Source organism: Cynocephalus volans, chromosome 2 (assembly GCF_027409185.1).
Source record: "Cynocephalus volans isolate mCynVol1 chromosome 2, mCynVol1.pri, whole genome shotgun sequence".
In the NCBI taxonomy this organism is placed as follows: domain Eukaryota; kingdom Metazoa; phylum Chordata; class Mammalia; order Dermoptera; family Cynocephalidae; genus Cynocephalus; species Cynocephalus volans.
The window spans coordinates 207,871,308-207,891,246 of NC_084461.1; the positions used below are offsets into that span (position 1 = coordinate 207,871,308).

The following is a 19,939-nucleotide window of genomic DNA, read 5'->3' on the forward strand; positions in this document are numbered from 1 at the left end:
AGAAAAAAGGGGGTGTGTAGGGCGAACTGAGTCCTCAATGACCACTCCACCATGACATGGGCAGAACGCGGCTCGTCCCAGCGCCAAGGTGTGGACATGGCCAGCTGGGCTGGGGTGGGCACGATTACAAAGTCAACATTTCATAGAAAAGGATGCCCTCCCTGCTGTACAGATCGTAACCGGTCCACCTTCACGTGGCTAAGATGGGCTCCTCCTCCTCTGGACTCCCACACAGTGTGGGCAGCCCTGGCCAGTGGGCAGGGAGGATGCTGGTGGGGGGTGGGCAAGCCTGGGCTGCATAAGGAATGGCACCCCATGTGGGCCTCTGGCCTTGCCAGGTCTGGGCTGAGGGGCATTCCAGGCCTGGCTGGTCCCCCAGGGCATGGCTGTCCTCAGATGTCCATGTAGTCATCGTCCTCATCTGTCTCGCTCTCCAGTGAGGACTCCTGGCTGGACGTCTCTAGGACCTCTAGGGCAGGCTGGCACAGGCTCTCCTTCCTCACGTTGGCAGCAGACTGGGCAGACAGGATGGCCGACTGCAGACAGGGCCAAGTAGGGCCCTGGTCAGGGGCGTCTGGCTCCCCCAGACCCCCCATAATCCACACCCTTGCCTAGGCCCCTGTAACCCTTGCCCCCGCCAGTGCCCCAAACCAGGCACACGTGGTCACCTTCAGCTTTTGCTTGGTCTCCTCCGAGATGCTGCCTTTGGGAGAGAGCAGGGTTGGGGTGGGCGGCGTGACGGTGATCTCAGGGGGGAACCTGGTGGCAGCTGAGGGGATGACCAGTTTCGGCATGTTGGGCAGGAGGCGCGCCTTGGCCCGGCTGGGCTCTGCCTTGCCCTGGTGGCCCTCAGGTGGCTGGGCACTCCCACCACTGGAGACTTTGGAGCTGGAGGCTGTGGGGGCAGACCTTGGGAGCTGAGCCTCATTTGCAGCTTCATGGGCCTGCCTGTCCCTCTCTAAGGCCTCAGTTTCCCCTATGGAAGATGGAAGCAGCAAGAGAGCCTCCTCTGCTACTTCAGGTCGAGGGCAGCTTCTCTTGGCCCCGCTAGCCCTGGGCCACCATACCAAGCTGTCTCTGCTGGTTGGCAGGCTCAGGCCCTGTAGGAAATTGAATGTGGCTCTGGGCCATAGGGTGCTGGGACTGTGACCCCCACCCAGGAGCCCAGGGCCCAGGACATAGGGAGGCCTCATAGGGAATTCCCAGGGATTCTGCAGGCCCCAGGAATGGTCCTGCACCCCTGCAGCCATCTTAGCATGCTTATGCTCCTGGTGTCCATGCTCAGGGGGGACACTAAGCCTGCCCCAGGACGTCCACTTTCTCCTCATGCTCCAGGGTGAGCGAGGGGCTGCACTTGGCCAGAACCTGGAGGCAGACGGGTGGCTGCAGGCTGCAGTTCTGGGGCCTGGCAGCCTCTGGGGAGCTGTGTGAGCTGGGAGCCTGGCTGGCCTCTCCACATTCCTTTGTGGCCCCATGGCTTTAAAAGGAGCGGGGTTTACTCCGAGCCCATGCCTGGTCCCTGAGGGCTGGTGCCAGTCCTGTCGTCCGTCCTGAGTGGTCTGTGGGACGCCCTGGCCAGGAGCAGTCCCTGAGGGGTCTGACTGGTCAAGGTGGCTGGTGGGAACAGGCTGCATGCAGTGCTGGAGCTGGGATCTGACTCGGCTGCCAATGGGGATGGCTGTCTGGCCCAGCACAACCTGGCCACCCCTCTGCCTGCTGCTGACATCCATTGGACACCTCAGTCACAGGGCCCAAGCTCCTCTGGGTACACACCTGCCACTCTGCAGCCCCCATCTGGGCTCAGCCTGGGCTCTGAAGTGGGCTGATGGCCATGAGGCCTGAACAAGCTGCCTGCTCTCACTGGGACCCATGTAAAGCCAGGGGCAGAATGAGAGGCGCTGGGGCCCTTCTCCTCCCAGCCCTTGACCCAGTGATCCACCCACCAAGCTTCAGCCTGGGTCTCTTCCTCCGCTACCCTTCATCTCCACTGGCACTCTCCAGGTCTGCCCTTCCAGGCCAGGCGCCTCTGCAGGGAAGCCCACTTAGGCTGCCAGCCGGGAGGCAGCCTTGTGGGGTCTGAGGCTGGGCTGCTCTCAACCCGCCTTACCCTGGCTGCAGGTGGGCTCTGTGCCTGTCTGGGAGGCGGCCTCTGCTGGCCAGCAGTGCGGCTCTGCCGAGGGACCCGCAGGGGCTGTCTTCACCTGGTGACTGTGCCGTGGCTCCTCTGCTGCTCCTGCCAGCTCTTCTCCCTCTGTGAGGACACGAGGCCAGCTGAGGGTTATGTACTCACCCACCTCATGGGGCAGAACCCCTCCCCCGTGGGCTCCTATGCATTCGTCCTGTGTCCCCGGCTTCCCTTGGCCCTGCCTCCAGCCTCCTCACCACTCCCGATGCCTGCATGGCTCTCCTCTTCCTTCTTACTCAGGCCTAGGACCTCCCACCCCACTGGCCAGTGCCCCACTGCAGGCATGAGCTGTGCCCTGGGACACCTGGCCAGGGAGTGTGGCAGATGTGGGGACCCTGCGCTGAGGTGGCTCTCTAACCCACAGGATTGGCCGGGGGACCAGCTCCTCTGGAACAGGCATATGGTGGGGCCACGCTGGTACTGACAGGAAACCACTCATCCCCAAAGTGGACACTGGTGAGGGCTTACTGCCCACCCTGGACAGCTGTATACCTGACATGGGGGGCCACGCTGGAGACTGTGCAACGCCTGGCCCCTCATAACTCACCATCACGGCTGTGAGAGGTGGACACACGGGAGCGGAGGTGTCAACTCTCCTCTCTAGCTCATAGGAGTGGCAATTGGAAACCCAGTCAGCACCAAAACCAAACAACCCAACCAGGACCAGAGTGGGTGGTATGGCACATCGACACCATGCCAGGCCAGACCACTTCTTCCCTGGCATGAGGCAGCGGCCAGAAATTGACCTCAGTTGTGCCGAAGACCAGATGGGCCCAAGGTGCACAGGCTACACCAGTGGCTGCCAGCCAGGCCATTACTCAGCATTGGTCCTATGCGTCCCAGGCCTCCCTTGGCCCTGCCTCCAGCCTCCTCACCACTCCCTGTGCCTGCGTGGCTCTCCTCTTCCTTTTTACTCAGGTCTAGGACCTCCCACCCCACTGGCCATCGCCCCACCGCCTTTCCAGCTCCCCATCCCCCCACCAAGCTCCTCTGCCAGGAATACCCTCCCTCCTCTCCATCAGGGAAGCTGGCTCTCCTCCTTGGTCAGGCAGGAGTGACAGCTCCTGGGACAAAGATGGGGCCCAGCAGGCAGCTGCCAAGGTCCTGGAGGAGGAGGATGGAGCCTTCCCAGGCTGGCCAAGGCCCTGTCTCAAGCCCCGCCCTGTGGCCCACTCCTGCCCTTGCTCCAGTCTCGCTGCCTAGCAGTCATGGGCACAGGGTCTGGGTTCCCAGGTCCAGCACCTCCCAGCCACCACCTCCTACCTCCTGCAGGCAGGACAAGGGCTCACATGCTGGGCTCACAGCTACCAAGAAGGACCTCCTTCAGCCCCTGGCCCCAAGGCCAGGCTTCTCCATAGGTGGCAACGCCCTGTCTGACCTGGCCGGACACTCCCTGCATGCAGCTGCGCCCTGAGTAGCACAGGCTGGGTGGCAGGGCAGGGCCTGGGGCTAGCATGATAGATGGAGGCTGCCCCCAGAGGGGCCAGGGGTCAGGCCAGCTCCTCCTCTGATGCTCCGCCCCAGCACCTGCCCAGGCTTTTCCCAGGCCTTCCTTTTCAGGGGGCTGCCAGCAGGAGGAGGAACAGCCTGTGCAGGTGTCTAGCAGAGAACTCGGAAGTGCAGGCAGGTGCTCCTGGGTCGGGTGGTTCCTTCCCCCCCACCCAAAGCTACACTGGCCACCCTCTGAGGAAGACTAAGTGTGGGCCTAAGGGGCAGGGGATCTACCTGGAGCTCCCCTGACTCCCCCAGGCCTCAGGTTTTCTGTCTGTGGGAAGCAGGTGGCCAGACCGAAAACCTGTGCCATCAGGGCAACTCTCCTTGCTCCCCAGGGCAGACTCATGGCCTGGACCCCAGGTCTGGGTTGGCTGTCCCCAAGGCCTGGTGTCTTGGGAGGGCCCAGGCCTGGCTTCTCAGGACCCACGTGAGGCTGGCACTCCAGCCCTCCCCAATCCTGCTTGGTGGGAGTGCCCTTTGCACCCTTGTGCCCGGCTCCACTCGTCCTACCCTAAAAGGCCTGACTGCCTCAGAGGGACAGACCATCCCTCACTCATGGGCCTGGTACTGTCTAGCTGCTGGAGAGCCCCCACGAAACCAGGTCCTGGCCTGTGGGGGGAAGACACCTGGCACACAAGGAGATAAACATGTGAACGAGCAGTGTCTGGCCCCTCTGGGGGAGACACACGTGACCTGGCTGACCCTGAGGTCCCTGGAGGATGTATCTGCTTCAAGGGGCCATGGCCTAGTCAGTATGGCCTGGGCAGGTGGGTGAGCGCCTCGCTAGGGATCAGGGATGCAGAGAGCACCCTGTCCATCTGTAGGCCACAGTGGGCAGGATGAGCTGGGACTGGACGCTGCCAGCTGCTTTCTTTTGCCCTGGGTATGAGGGGCACCCGGTGGGGAGGCAGGGCCCCCTGCCCTGGGGACGGTGCCCATCAAGGTCCCCTCTGTGGCCATCCTCCTGCTCTCTAGCACCTTCAGGACGGCATCCTGGGAGAATCCATCCTCAAGTCTGCTCTCACTCAGCCCCTATTCCCAGGCTCATGCTGCAGTCTTGGTTTCGGCTCCAGGCCTGCACACCCTCTAGTCACTGGGTGCCTCTGAAGGAGGTCCCTGCCGTCACCAGAAGTGGCAGATGTGGGCCACTGCAACATTGCCAGCTTGTCATGCTGGGGGAAACTGGACCCTGCTGGGGGCCGGCTCCTTCCTGGTGCTCGCACCATTCTAGAGTTTGTGGGATGGGGGTTCTGGGGGGATGTATCTGTCCCAGCCTGGCCTTGACACCACCCCAAAAAGCTCTGAGAACCACAGAGACACTGACCCCAACACAGCCAAAAGCCATCTGCTCGCAGATGTGGCAGGCAGGTATAGAAGTGGAGGGTGGGCTGGGTGGGGAGCATGCCCCTCTGCCAGGCCTGTGCTGGCGCACGCTCTCAGCCAAGGGCTGCCCCTATCCCCAGTGTTGTTCAAGAGTTCCATCCTGGCAAAAGGCTAATTTAGTTTGGAGAAAGGAAACAGAAAAGGATCAACTCTCCAGACTGAAGAAGGTACACTAGGAAACACACGCTCTTCCCTAGGTCTAACAGAGGAGAAAAGGATGCAAATTATAGTTTTTGGCCTGCTGGGGGGTGGGGCAGGTGAGAAGGAGAGGGAATGAAGGGCCAGACTCCAGGTAACTCCCCTGAAAAACCCTCCCACACTGTACCAGTGTTGGCGGGTGTGACCAACGGTAGGGTCAGTTGCTTCTGAGATCAGGTTACAAAAGACGCTGTGGCTTCCAACATATGTTGATGTTCAAGAATAGCACTTTTGTCTTGTTTTGTAAGGATTGTGAAACGAGTAAAGATTTGATAGAAAAATACCCAGAGATGGCACCTCCCATATTTTATGACTGTGTGTAATAAAGCTCCTTTAAAAAAAACAAAAAAGACGTAGTGCTTCCTTCGTCCTCTCTGTTGGATCACTGGCTCTGGGGACAGCCAGCCACCATGACACAAGGACACTCAGCTGTCCACAGAGAGGCCCACAAGGGAGAAATTGAGGCCTCTGATAAACAGCCAGAAAGGATCTGAGGCTGTCAACAAGACCTGAGAGTGCTCGGGTGACCAGCTAGCAGCTTGATTGTGACTGCAAGGGAGCCCCTGAGCCAGGGCCACCCCACTAAGGTGTTCCTGAATCCCTGATCCTCAGAAACTACAAGATACTGGAAGCATGAGGCAGGTAGAGGGCAGACAGCCTGAGAAGGAGGGACAGGAACTGGGTCTTTGCGGGAATGCGGGAATCAGTGACACCGACCGACTTCTTCGGCCATGGCTCCCATCGCTGCTGCAGTATGAAATGACCAGTACCACCAAACTCATGCTGTGTCTCTGCTTTCCAGTTGCCAGGCACTGTTCTAAATCCTGTAAAGCTACTATATACACTTTATGCAGGAAACCGAGGCAGAGAGAGGAAAAGGAACTGCCAAGGTCATAGAGCGGTAGGACTACCACTTACAGTTCTGCCACTGCTTTGTCCTATAGACTTCTGAGGCTCCTCTCAGAACAAATGACCACAGGAGCTGATTAAGTGATTCTTTGTCTCACAGGGCCACAACTGTAACAAATTGGGCTAGAGGGTCCCTACACCTTCAGGATCTTCAAAGCAAACTGGGGACAGCCTCAGGTGAAACACCAGTACCTGATACTTAAGCCATGGGAAAGAGCTGAGAGAGAGGACTCCCACTCAGCCCCTGCTTGGGCAGTGCACCCATGGGGGCTCTCAGGCCTGCCTTCATATCAGGCACAACTGCCAGGGTGGCTGCCCCATTGTGCAGACGGATCCAGAAATGACACAGCCAAGGTTACATGGCTGAAAGTGGCAGCCTTGAATGTGACCCTCAACCATGGGACTGCAATGGGGAGGACAGACGAGCCTTCAGGGATGACCCTCAGTGTGGGCAGGCAGGCGCCCGGCAGTGGGCCAGCAGAGGGATTTGGGCAAGGGCACAGGCAGGATCCTCAGAGCAGGGCAGGGGAAGCAGGGGGAGGGCCGGAAACAGAGGGTCAGGGAGACCAGTCCATCCCCGGATGCCCCCTGGGAGCACAGGGAACCCACTGACCAGGCTGGTCACTACTGGGGCCCTATCAGCTAGGGAGATGAAACATCCCTGTCTTGTTACAGGATCTTCAGAGCCTGGCCACTGTCCTGGGGTCCTGGGAACCAACATGGAAGGTCCCCATGCCCTGAGTGGTAGGTGGAGCCTGCCCAGCCCCAGGCTAAGCCCAGCCTGGCAGAATCACAGCTGCCAGAGCTGGAGGTGCGCCTGGACCAGCGAAGGGGTTGGCACCTTGCCCACACCCCTCTTCCTCAGTGGCCTGTGAGATGCTGCCTCAATGCCCTCTCTTCCAAGGAAAGCCCCTGCCTGTCAGCTGCCATTCCAGTGGATCCTGGGTTTTAGAAGAAACAAGGGCTCTCACAGATGGAGCCAACCAGGCCCTCTCCTACCTGCGTGCTTGTCCTTTTCCTTCTGACCTGCCCTTGCCCTCATTCTGGCTGGCCTCTGCCTGTCTTGCCCACAGGGGCAGGTCTGCCAGCCTGCACCCAGCACAACATGGCACCCAGGAACTGCCTACAGGCATCTGAAGCTGGCACTAGTGGCCTTGCAGCATGCCCAGGATCAGGACCTTTCCCAGTGCCCACGGAAAGATGTGGTCTAGGCTAGTTTCCCTTCTACCTAACCAAACTGTCCTTCCTATTAATCATAAAGCTTTGTAAGGAGAGGAAAAACCATGTCAGCAGCAAACACATCGATGATGGTGCTTCCTCCTTCCCTCCTCACCAACCCCTTTTACAGATGGGGAGATGGAGGCACCGAGTGTTAGGTTAAGAGAGTGATGGATGCACAATGTTGTGACTGGGACAAGCCACTGACACTGCCAGTGACTGACCCACCTTGGGTACGCCCCACATCCTGTCTGCCCGTATTATCCACACAGGGAGCAGGATTTGCTGTCAGCTGGTGGCAGGTGCCAAGGCCTCACACCTCCCACCCTCACGCCGCCGGGTGGATGGGGATGGAACTCACCTAGGCCCAGGGAGGCCATGCAACGGGTGGCCTCAGGTCTGTGTGGCTGGGGGGGCCCAGGGTCCTTGGACGGGTCTGGGGTGGAGGCCGATGGTGCGGGAGGGCTGGTGATGACAGCTGTGGCAGCAGCCAGTGCAGGGTGAGGCTTGGAGTGGATGTCGCTGGACCGTTGGAGCGTGTCGGCCAGCACAGGGTCAAGGGCTGTGGAGACCACTGCTGTAGGAAAGAAGTTCTCTCGGCTGTCCTTGGGGTGCTTTGGGGTGGTGGGCATGTCCCCCGAGGCCTGTGAGGACAAAAGAGAGGTGAGGAAGGCGGGCTGGGCAGCCCTGAATCCATGCTGCCCTGCCCCACCCCAGCCCACCTTCACTGTCCCATAGGACACCCCGTCTAGGCCTAGGACTGACTGTCCACACGGTCTTTACAGCATCACTCTCTGAGCCCCACAATGCTGCCACCAAGGTTCATAGGTACCCCATCAGGATAATGCTGATACCAGGACACAGCCAGGGACTCAGTGGAAACCTCCAGCTGGCCTCCCCCTCACATTCCTCACATTCCGGGGCACCAGCCTGGGAGAACTGTGTCCAGCTATGACTCTAGGCATAGGGGTATAGTACCAGATCTGGGGACTGTAGGAAAGGGTGGCCAGTCTTGGAGGGCGACTTCCCAAGGATCACTAGTGGGAGGGTCCCCAGGGAGCTGGGGTGAGGCTGTAAGAGTCTGCTACCCATGCTCCCCGGGCTCAAGGCTAACACTTGCTGCAACCCCCAGCCACAGTGTCCAACACTGCCCCCAGCTTGGCCAAGAAGGCCCTCTGCCTGCAGCCTGGTCTTGACAGCTCCCTTGCCACAGGCCTTTGTTTCCCAGTTAGTCAGGCCCTTAGAAGCCACCAAGTCTTTGTCCACACAGTTCCCTCTGCCACAAGGCCCTTTTGGGGCTTTCACGGGGTCATTCCTATTCCCTCCTCACAGCACCCATACAGTATGCAGCAAGGCAGGGCACCCCCGAGGCCACCTCTCAGAGAAAAGCTGGGGGGCTGGCAGCCACACCCCTAACCCTCACACCTTCAGCACCAGGCCCACTGTACTATCACACTGGCTCATCCTGGGGCCCGCAGGACCCCCCATCCCTGCTAGTGTGGGAAAGTCACAGGCCTGCGGGAGGGCACCATGGTGCATGGGGGGGCAATTTGCTTCCACCAATGACCCAGTCTCTTTCCACATTTGTTTTGCTTGAAATGCCCTATCACCCGCTCCACGTGGTGCAGGACAGGCCCCTGGGGACTCTCCCATGCAGTAGGTGTCCAGGATGAGCCCCGGGCTGGCCCAGCTCTCTGCTGTGGACAGCATATCCAGTGGGAGGGCAGGGTAGGAGAACAGACCTGTCTCTTGGGGCCCTGGGGGCCGCTGGCAGTGCCAGTGGTAGTGTCGCAGCCCAGATGGCAGAGTGGGCAGACACACCAGGAGAAGTTGAGTGCTGTGTCCCTATCCTCGCTCAGGAGTGGGCCTCAGCTGCGGGTGACGGCAGTGAGCCTCTAATTATGTCCAGAGTACCCTCCAGGCATGCGCGGGGCTGCCATGGCAACCAGGCATGCCGCAGGCAAAATGGACACTCCCTGAAGGGCAGGAGCAGTGGGCTTTGAGGGCCATGGTCCCCTCCTCCCCAGTGCTGGTCAGAGGTGGGTCCAGGACAGCTGTGACTGTCCCACCTGTCCTTCCTAATGTGGCTTACAGCTGGGTGCAGGGGCTACAAGGTCCTGTGGGGTTGGGGGTGCAGGCACCCTGCCTCCCCTGGCCCTCGGAGGGGCCTCAGCTGCCTGCCCGCACTGTGATGGACAAGAAGCAGTGAGGAAGGATAGAGGAGCCCGTCAGGGGGCTTGAGGGGAACCTTCAAGAGGCTTCTCCTGGGAGAAGGGGATAAAAGTACAAAGTGTGGGGAGAGAGAGGAGGCAGGAAATGGTCTCCTGAGATTGGGCTCAAGGGAAGAGAGGACCAGAGGAGAATAGCCGGCCCACAGCAGCATCCACTGCAGGCCCAGGGTGGGAGTCGGGGGCCAGAAATGTGGCCTCTAGGAAGACGTCCCCACCCCACTGGGATTTCTCTCCCTATACCTCCTCTGCAACCCAGGAAGGGACTGCTGGGGCCTGGCCTGGCCTGATGTCACCCAGCAGCAGGCAACCCAAAAGGTAAGGACCCAGCTTCCCTGGCTCTGGCCACCCCCATGACCCAGCATGTGTTTTTCAAGGGTCACTGACAGAAACCTTTGCCCACCTGCCCCTCAGGGACCCCAATATTCTTGTGTCTCAGCTCCAAAGAGGCTGCTGGTCCTCTTTGACCTCGGTCTCTTCATCTAAGAAATGGGCCCCTTCCCTGCCCTTGCTCCTGCCAGCTCAGCATGCCTTTCTCCGCAGGCCAGGGAAGGGGAAGGTGTTTAGGGGTTTGCTGTGTGGGTCTATCATTTTAAGCACCTTGAAAGTCAGCGTCAGAAAAAGCCTTCCTCCTTCCTGAGTGGTCACTGCCCACATTCCACCTACCCCACCTGGGCCTGCAGAGGTGGCAGGAGGGGTCCCCTTGTGGGCCTGGGCCCAAGTCAGGGCACCAGCAATTACTCCTGTCCCATGGAGCAGAGAGGCTGTGGTGAGGGCCATGGGGAGCCATGGCAGCTGTGCTGCGAACTCCGGCTACTTGCACAACAATAAAGTGGTGGGGACAGCTGGTGGGTTGGGGTACATCCTTCTGACAAGAATTCTGGCTCTCAGCTGGGGGATTAGGCCCACCTACTCCCCCCAGAGTGTCCCCTGTCTGGCCCACAGCCTGCTTGGTCAAAGTTGAACCCTTGGGGCTTCCTCAGACCTAGAGCCCAGGCGGCAGGTGGTTACCCGATGCCCCATTCCACTGAGAGGAAGCCCATCTGGCTACTGGGGGACCTGGAAGACGCAGTCTGGGGCAGTCAGGTCATCCCTGGGGATAGAAGGCTGCATCTACCTAAAAATGCCCTTTGACCAGGAGGCTCTTGCTTCTCTGCCTGCCATACCTGCACCTGCCCCCACATAACCTCCAATGAGTTGTGATCCCACCCCTCCCATCTTCACAGTCCCAGGACTCTTCCACACAGCCAGATCCTGCTCACAAGTTTCCTCAAGCTGGGCCTCTCCCATGAAGACCCCTCACCTCCTCCTGCTCTATCACTACCCCTCAAGAACAGCCCTGGCCCCAGGCCCCCAGATCTGGTGGGTTCCCATCTTCGCTGCTCTGGCCCGGCTGACTGGCAGGCCCCTGGGAACACTTTCCTTCCTGGACACTATGCTGTCCAATCCCCAGTCTCCTCCCTGTGCCTGTGGCCCGGGTGAGGCTTGGCCCTGCCTGTGCGCTCTCCTGGCTTCTGGCCCACAGTGATGCTTCAGGTGCACCTCCCTCCAGGTGGGAGCCTCCTGACCTTTCTGCCTATTCCCTTGAAGAATCTCACACTTAACACAAATCCAATCTCGACCCTAGCTTAGGGCCCTCCCAGGGGAAGATACTACTGACCACTGCCCAGGCGTAGTTTCCACTCCCCACAACCACCAGCCATCACCCTGACCCTCTTGTCCTTGCCTGACCCTGCACCAGCCCCGTCCTCTCCACCTGAGAGCCATGCTGCTGCCCCACTCCCTCCCTGCCAAAGAAGCACCAGGATTCCCACCCCCTCTGAGGATGAGTCTCCCCCACTCCCCACGCCCTCCCCTTGGGGGTCCCAGTATAGGCTGTGTCCCTGCCTGGCAGCCACAGCCCCTTTGCTCCTAATTGGCCTCGTTTGAACATCACTTCCTCCATCTCTGTTCCTAACACAATGACCTTTCCAGGTGAAGTTGGCTGGTTCGGGACCATCCTCCCTAATTACAGAAAAGGAAGCTGAGGAAAGGGGACCCCTCAGGTCACGCATGCACATGAGCTGGGCCTAGGCCCCGTCAAGGCCCCCCCACTGTGGGTCTGAGGCTCAGCTGCCTCCTGCCTATCTCCCCTGGGTCCACACTGACCACAGGAACAGTCCCAGAGTGTACCAGCCTCTCAGCCCACAGCCCGGGGCCTTGGCGTGGGACAGGCCCGGCATAACGACGCTGGCACAGACTTACCTGTCTCTGGGCGGCGGCCCCGAGGTGGACCTGACAGAACTTCACAGCCTGCTCCAGTGCAGCCTCCTCATCCACCTGAGCAAATAGATATTCAAGGTCAGGGGGCCCAGGCTGCCTTGGTCAGCCTCATCCCAGCCCTGTTCACGCAGGCAGCACGGACTAGCCTAGGAGGGTGCCCTGTAGCTCAGGTACCCATTCCCTCGCCCTGCCTGGGAAGCAGGGGCAGGTACTCCTCCACCTCTCAGGTAGGCATGCAGGCCAAGGTCCAACAGCACCAGGTGCAGGTGCCAGGACCGGACCCAGCTGCCCTCTGGGACTGTCTGGCCACACCACATCTATTTCTGTGGCGGAGTTATTTGTGTCCTCAAGGACTGAGGCTGGCAGGGGGTCTCAGGGCCCTAATCAAGCCTTCAAACTCGGCTGAGGCCAAGTGCTAAGGGATGGGGGAGGCTTCCGAGTCAGAACCTGCCCCCAGAGGCAGGAAGGAGGGCCATGATCCGAGAGCGGCCTTTTGGAATCCCAGGTCTGCATGGTGGGCAGATCTGATGGTGGTGGCCCTGCACCATGCCAAATGTGTCCTGGAGACCAAAAGCCCAAGGCATAGTCTCGGTATGAGACTGGGGAGGTGTGGGGGTCGCCCTGGATGAGCAGTGGGCAAGGCCACACACTGCTGAGCAAGTCCAGGGGAGCAGCACGGCAGGGGAGGGGCTCCCCCCACCAGCAAGGAAAGCAGCACTGGGACTTTTTCTAAGTTATTAGCGACAAAAACAAATGAAAGCTAATACTGGGTGCTGGTGAGGTATTCTCAAAAGTGGCACTTTGATTAGACATGATTTGGGAAAAAACTGTATATCAGGATGGTCATCCTATTTGAGCCAGTCACTGAAGTTCTGGGGATTCTTCCTATGGGGATAATTTTTAGTATAGAAAATGGTATGTGTCTGATAACATTTAAAAAAAAAAAAAGTTGGGGGGAGGCAAAATAAGATGAGTGGTAGCCTCTCTGGTCACACTCAGGGTACTACAGCCACCTTTAGATGACAGCTGCAAATGTCTTGAAGGAAGAGCCCTCAAATGTGCCCAGAGGCCGCATCACAGTGGGATCAGGGGTCCTGTCTCCCTGTGCTGGATTTGATAGAGTTTCTGTAATGTGGTTTCACTTTCCTTTAAGATTGAGTATAGATTTTTTTTTTTTTTTTTAACTTTTACTCCCAATGAGAGTATAGACTTTTCGGGCCGGCCTGTGGCTCACTTGGGAGAGTATGGCGCTGATAAAACCAAGGCCACGGGTTCGGATCCCATATAGGGATCAAAGCTCATTGTTTTCTTTTGCCTGCTCACTGTAGAAAACTTCAAAGGTAGGAAAAGTGAACAGCAGGGATGGGGTAGGAACAGCATCTAAACCTCACGCCCAAGCATAGGCCCTGGCACATTTGGACAGCCTGGGAATGACCCTCCTTGAGAACAGAAAGGCCAAGAGAGGGCTGTGGGTGAGTCTGCACACAAGCTTCCTCCAGGGCCACCTGCTACCTGCTCACCTGCTTGATGAGCATGTAGGTTTCAGACATGATCCTCTCGATGCGACCCAGGTCATAGGCCATGCCCTTCTGGCCCTGCTGCCACACACGGTAGGCATCCAGGAGAAGCGTCTTGCCTGACTCTGTGTCTTCCAGGAGCTTCCTCTTGCGGCTGGGCCGTGGAGGTGGCTCCTCAGGAAGGCTGACCCCCCTGGTCCCTGTGGCAGTAGTCGTAGTGGCAGTGGGGGCAGGGGTGGGCTGGGCTGGGGTGAACAGGGTGGGCTGCTGCCGGACACTGATGCTCAGCTCCTCTAGGGACAGCTCAGTGGGCCGACTCTCAGGGCCCCGATCCTTTGGGGAGCGGCCTGGGAGCGGGGGCGGCACCCGCTCCAAGTCTGGGTGTCGAACAGCGGCCTCACCCGTGTCCATGGGCTCAGTGGGCCCGGCCCGGGGGCTCTCCTTTTCCTTCTGCTCCCCGCTCTGGTCTATAATGTCTCCTGAGTCCATGGCCACAGGCCGGTGGTTGAGAGGAACCACTTTGCCCCCTGGCTCAGGTTCTGGCCCTGAGCCATCAGTCAGAGGGGGCTTCTTGGGGTGGGGGAGCCCCTCCTGTCCATCCTCAGGACTGGCCTTGTGTGAGACGTCAGTGGTCATCCTGGTTCCTGGGAGGCCACAGGCCTTGGGCCCTGGGCGTTCTGAACCCTACAAGGAAACCAAAGATAAGTCTCTGTGTCTTTGGTGTCTCCACTGCAACAAAGCACCTCTGGGCACCAGGTTTGCCCATACCAGGCCTCTCCCACCCAACACCACCCTGGCTCTAAACACCTGCCAGGGCTGTGCCTCTGTTATCAGAGGAGGGTGCTGGGCCTGAGACCTGCCTGGGGAAGACCATCCTCCTCTGCACTTCTGGGTGCAGGATTGGGACTGTGCCCTGGGTAGGGCGTACTGCTCACAGAGTTCAGCCTCATGGAGTCACTATTACTCTCGTTAGCCACCAAGTGCATCTATGCCTCACTAAGTGCTTGTGCATTCCTTGTCACGGCTGACCTTCCCTGCCTAGGGGGAGCAGGACAGGCGCCATGTGACAGGTGGGAACATGGGGACCTGCATGAGGGTTTACAAATGATGGGATCAGGACCAGCACCTGGGAAGAAACTGGGAGTGTGGTCACGGGCCCTGAAGGAGACAGGGGTGGCAGGCGACGTACCTCTGCAAGCTCGCTCAGCGTATCCTCCAGCACCTTCACAGTGAGGATGAAGGCCCGCTGCGCCAGCACCTGGCGGTCAGCATCTCGCAGATACTTCCTGCGGTCACACAGGGGTGGTCAGAAAGGACAGGCAAATGTCAAACACCCCATAGCACTGCCGGATGGTGGCTTTGCGCCCTGTTCCTGCCTTGAGAATACCTGTTTGTTCCTCAAGGGCCCACCTGCTGGGGTCTGCTCTCCCAGAAACCTCCCTGAGACTCCTCCCTCCATTAACCAGCAGGTCTCTGAACCGGCACCGGCTTGCTGCCCTGGGCCCTCTGGCCTGGCCCTGAGACCCAGAGGCAGGGCTCAATGAGAGCTGGTGAGGGCCTATAGCTCCTCTCCCTCAGGCCTGTCCACGTCTGAGCTGCATCTCTCCTGGGATCCCCCTCACTACCCCCACAAATGGCAGCTGCAGCGGATGTCCCTCTGTTCTGTCTGGCCCACCCTCTCTGGCAGAGGGATTCCTATTTATCTTTGAGGCCCAGGCCCCCCTCCCCCGTTGCCCAGCCTGCTGTTACTGGCCTTCACCTGGGGTATCATTTGAACATCTGTTTTCCCCACGACCTGACAGCACCTCTGAGAGACTCAAGTTGAGGGGAAGCAGGAGGAAAGGAAAGGCTAGGTGGTCCAGAGTCTCAATGTGGAAACCAAGTTCAGTGCAAAGAGCCTGTGTTTGCCCCAGGGTGCTGGCAGGCAGGGTGGGGTCGATTAGGTTGCAGACATTAGGATGGAGCAGCGCAGAGCCTGGCCTGCATGGGCACACTGGGACCCATGCCCTCACGGCTCCTCACTGTCAGAACTGCCGCAGGGGGAAGAGGGGACTGGCCACACACCAGGCTCTGCCTGTGACTGGCTGCACTCACTTGCCCTGGTCCGGGGTCCGCTGCAGCATGGAGGACACCTTCAGCAGGGTGCTGTGGTCCCGGAGCTGGGCCAGCACCTTGAGCAGCAGCACGATGGAGCGGTTCATGTGCCAGGCAAAGCTGCCCGGCCGGTCGATCTCGTCCACGGGGATCCGCCAGATGCCCTATGGGATGGACAGGGGATGGGCATGAGGAGGGCTGCCACCCCTGCCTGGGGTCCCCTGAAAACTGCCACAGAGCCAGAAAAGACAATGCCCAAGTCAGGCGCTTCTCAGACCCCTCTCACTATCCCAAGGAGGACAGGAGTGTGGCCACTGCCACCCGTTTCCCCCTCATAAATGACAGCCAATGATACACTCATTGTTCCGTGGCCTCTTTTGTAGGGCGGTGTTGCACATTTACTGGATCTGTCCCCTACGAGTGGCACTTGGATAGAGCCTGCTCAAAGGAGACAACGCACAGTCCAGTGCGTATCCCTGTGCATAGGTGCGGCCCCAGCCATGGGACCACTTCCTAGAGATGGAACTTCTGGGTCAAAGGGGAATTGTGGTGACCCTCCGGCAGCTACTCGGGCTAGATGGACTCTGGCCTGGGCCCTGCCCTCACGTGCCCCCTCTAGCAGTGGCCAGAGAATCATCTGCAGTGCCTAGGACTGCCCCCACACTTGTTGGAGCAGTTTGCTCTGACAGGAACCCCCGCTCCCTCTCCCTACTTCTCTGTGAGGGCTGAGCCAGGGCAAGGCCAGCTCTGTCTGGGGAGTCTCCTACCATCTCCCTCATCCTGGGCTTAACCTGTTGTGGCACTGGACACCCCTAGCCTGTTGCCAGCTACAAGGTCTGGTTTCCTTTGGTATCCTGGTGGCCAGCATGGCAAATGACACCCACTCGAGGTCCAGTCAAGGTGTGGAGAAGGCACAGATGACTTAGGGAATGAGTGACAAGTGAACAGATATTAAGGAAGCCTGTCTCTGGGACGGGACTTCAGGAGCCTGGAAGAAGCTGGCAAGTGGGTCCCCACAGCCAACACCCTGGAGAAATCCCTGCCTAGAATAGACCAAAGTTGCAAGTGATATTGCCTCTTCCTCGGCAAGGGACCTGGCCCACATCATGCTGTAATATGGGGTTCTGGGGACCTGGGCCACCAGCCAAGGGGACTACGGCAGGGTATCCAGGCCGTACCCCTCCTAGGGCCTGTTCCCACGGGTGCTTGCTGACTGTTCACAGTGCCTGCACAGAGGCGTGGGCCCACCCTGCTCCGGCAGTCCCTGGAGGGAAGCCAGGGCACCTCTAGCCCTGAGCTGTTCAGGCCTGAGAGGGGCCTAAAACCCTCAACTCCAAGCCCCCGTGGCCTCCATATGGGGTCACCAGACAGACAAGCACCTGTCTTACACGGTGACACAGAGGGCCCACTGGGCAGGCTGGGGGCTGTGTGGAGGCTGGCAGCCACCTTCTACCCCAGAATGCCCAACAAGAACAAAACTGGTAGCCTGAGGCCATCCATACCCAGGGCTGCAAATACCAACACTGCATCTTCCTACGAGGTAGACATGGTTTCTGCAGCAGTGTATGAAAGCCGCTGCTTGGGAGGCATGAGGATGATATTCTCGAGCAGCTGTCCTGGCAGTGTGGGGAGGTAAGGGCCCCAGGCCCTGGCACCCTGCCCCTCTGCTCCCAGGGCTGTGTGAGGCCCAAGTGTGAGGGCAGTGGCAGTGAAGGCACGGTCCCTGTTGCCACCCAGGCCCAGCAGCGTGAGGCTCAGAGACGTGGAGTGACTCTTCCAGAATCACACAGCCTTAAGGGGCAGAGCTCAGAGACAGTCTCTCACCACACACACATGGCTCCGAGGACAGAAAGGAAAATCTCAACAAGCCTACTAAGGGAAGCCTCCACACCCTGCTCCATCCCCCACTGCTGGCTCTCACAGCTCCTCTCCACAGATGGGAGAGAGGAAAAGCCTAGAGCCACACACCAAGTTGGGGACTTGGGTGTGACCCTGCCACTCCCAGATCTCACTCCTTGGTGGTGGCACAGAGGGGCACGCTCTGTTCCAGATGCTCAACTGAATTTCACTGAATTCCCCCATAGAGCCTTTGAAGACTCAAAGGCCAGGTCGGAGATCACTCCTAGCGTACCGTCAACCCAGGCTCAGACCCTCAAAAGCTGCCAGAGGTAGGGGTTCCACCTGCCCTCCTTGGGAAGCCATCAGGGGAGGATGAATAAAAGAACTGCATTTGCTTCTCCAAATTGTGTTTGGAGGGTGGGTGTGTGAGGAGAGGGGTGCTGACTTTTCCAGACCCTCCCATGGGAAGTGTCCCCCCAGGCCAGGGGAAGCAGCCCTGCTCCTCCCAAAGGCATGGGCAAGTTGGGAGAGGAGAGGGACAGATATGGGGGTTCTGGAGGCCTCAGACACCACACCAATGCCTCGAGAGGCTTCTAGGCATTTGGGGCCAGACGGGCTGAGGGTGCCTGGGCCTCACCTGTCTCCCCACACTCTGCCAGGTAGACACCTGCCACAGCTGCACACTGGGGAGTTTGCCACCTCTAGAGAAAGCCCATTTCATCTTTGGTTACTTATTAGACTTGCTAGAGCCCCAGGGTTGTCCTTCTAGGGGCTGAGGTCACAGCCACTGGCCCTTCCATCTCTCCTCTCTCGACTCTGGCCACTCACTGCCCCCTCACACCCTTTAGCCTGACACAAGCCACGAATTTCATGCCTGTGAGCCTTTGTCGATGCCCTCCCACCTCCTCTGTCCCGCCAACTCTCCTATGTCATCCCAGGCCCAGCTGTGATGTCACCTCCTCTCTGAAGCCCTCCTGATTTACTGCCCTCCTCTGACTCCCACCAAGACGATTCGAGGTCAGCCCCTCAGACGGTCAGGGGTGGCTGGCAGTGTGTCCTGGCCAGGAGTAGTCCTGCTTCAGCTCTGGGTCCCCAGGGCCCTGACACAAACCTAGCAGGGCAGGTGAGGTGCCCAGCTTGAGAAGGGCTTTCTGCCTCCTGGAAGGGCACAGGTTCTGCAGAAGCCCCCATCTGCGGAATGCTAGCTCCCTCATCTCCCTGTAGGCCTTTGACGGATATTTCTATGTTGAGCTGTACAGGGCGGTTGGGAAACAATTTTGCTCACAGCAAACAGAATGCTTTTCAGAGATCAGAGTGTGCACACAAGCCCCACGCTAGGGAGGGTGGGGGCTGCAGGGAAGATGAATGGCGCCTCTCACCTAATAGATAATTACTACAAGGTGACACCACTGTGGTCATGAGCAGCACATGCTGGGCTCACCTGACCAGGCAAGAATCAGCTTACCTCTTTCCCATGAAAAAGGGGGCCAAGAAGGCACTGCCAGCAATAAAACCACGCTTGGCCCTCTGCAGGCTGGGCCAGACGGACACAGAAAACTTGGCAGATAGTGAGGAGCATGGGCAGGACCCCTGCACAGGGATTCCAAACTCCTGCTGCCTAGTTCAGGGATTAAAGACATGGTACCTTTACCTATTTTGTGTGTGGCGAGGGTGGGGGTGGGGGTGGGGATGGGGTGGGATATGCCAAAATGAGCCAATGAGCATGTGGAGAAAATCTCCTGGAGGGTCTACCATGTAGTCACCTGAAACGGGATAATCTGGGACTGCTAGCTCCACCTGGAACTGGAGCGGGGCTGGGGGCGGCCTGCCCTTACCACTTTGGGGCAGGAGCTGTCATCTGCTGGTTGAAGCAAGGCAATACCCCCAGGATACAGTGGCAGGGCCCCAGGTTCATCCTGAGCCCCTCTTAGAACATCCGGAATGCCTGTAGGACTCTCCTCCAGAAGCAGCTGGGCTGTGCTGGCCAAACTGCATGCCCTGTCCCTCTCCCTGTCCTCTGTCACCAGCCCACTGCAGTTGGGGCTAGGCTCCCACCCTTGCCTGCCAACCTCTCTGGGCCAGGCACGCTCTGCTGGGCCTCCAGATCTCCTGGTCTGGGGTGGAGAGGGAGGAAGGCAGCTCCACCCTTCCTCCCAGGAGAGGGTGGGGTGGAAAGGACCACCCTGATGTCCACAGAAAGGCCACACATGAGACATGGGGCAGGTAACAGCAGCAGCAGTACATTTCATGTACGGAGAGAAAGAAACCTACACTAGACAAAAGTTCTTGATACCCACTTCCCAACGGACAAGGTGTCAGCAGTAGAAACCAGCAGGCAGCTGGGCTCTGTCCACAGTGGCTGCACGGCCTGATGAAGGCCTCTCGCCTTCACACCTCCCGGAGCACCCAGACACTAACAAACACACGCGGGAGGACAGGTCTATTTTGCACCACACACTCCAGCCCTATCTTCCTTCCATTTCCTTTTGTAACATGACACAACCAAACTCGGAAAGGATGGATGACCAACAAATCGGGCGGCGAGTCCATAGAAAACCAGAAGGAACTACAGCTGCTGCTGCCGCCTGGCCACCCCCACACTCCTGTGACTC

At 59.0% G+C, this 19,939-nt stretch overlaps 1 protein-coding gene across 7 annotated transcripts in view; it reads right to left on the bottom strand.

The window, feature by feature from the left end:
- Positions 1-19,939, bottom strand: part of CABIN1 (calcineurin binding protein 1) — a 168,670-nt gene continuing 148,731 nt past the window's right edge. For all 7 annotated transcript variants that reach the window (XM_063085901.1, XM_063085903.1, XM_063085905.1 and 4 more), the window contains 8 exons: positions 15,489-15,652; positions 14,584-14,680; positions 13,398-14,078; positions 11,860-11,934; positions 7,749-8,031; positions 2,108-2,251; positions 669-895; positions 1-536 (listed from right to left, as the gene is read on the bottom strand). In XM_063085901.1, the coding sequence (XP_062941971.1) occupies positions 393-536; positions 669-895; positions 2,108-2,251; positions 7,749-8,031; positions 11,860-11,934; positions 13,398-14,078; positions 14,584-14,680; positions 15,489-15,652 (1,815 nt within the window). In that variant the 3' untranslated portion in view covers positions 1-392. The remainder of the gene's footprint in view (positions 537-668; positions 896-2,107; positions 2,252-7,748; positions 8,032-11,859; positions 11,935-13,397; positions 14,079-14,583; positions 14,681-15,488; positions 15,653-19,939) is intronic.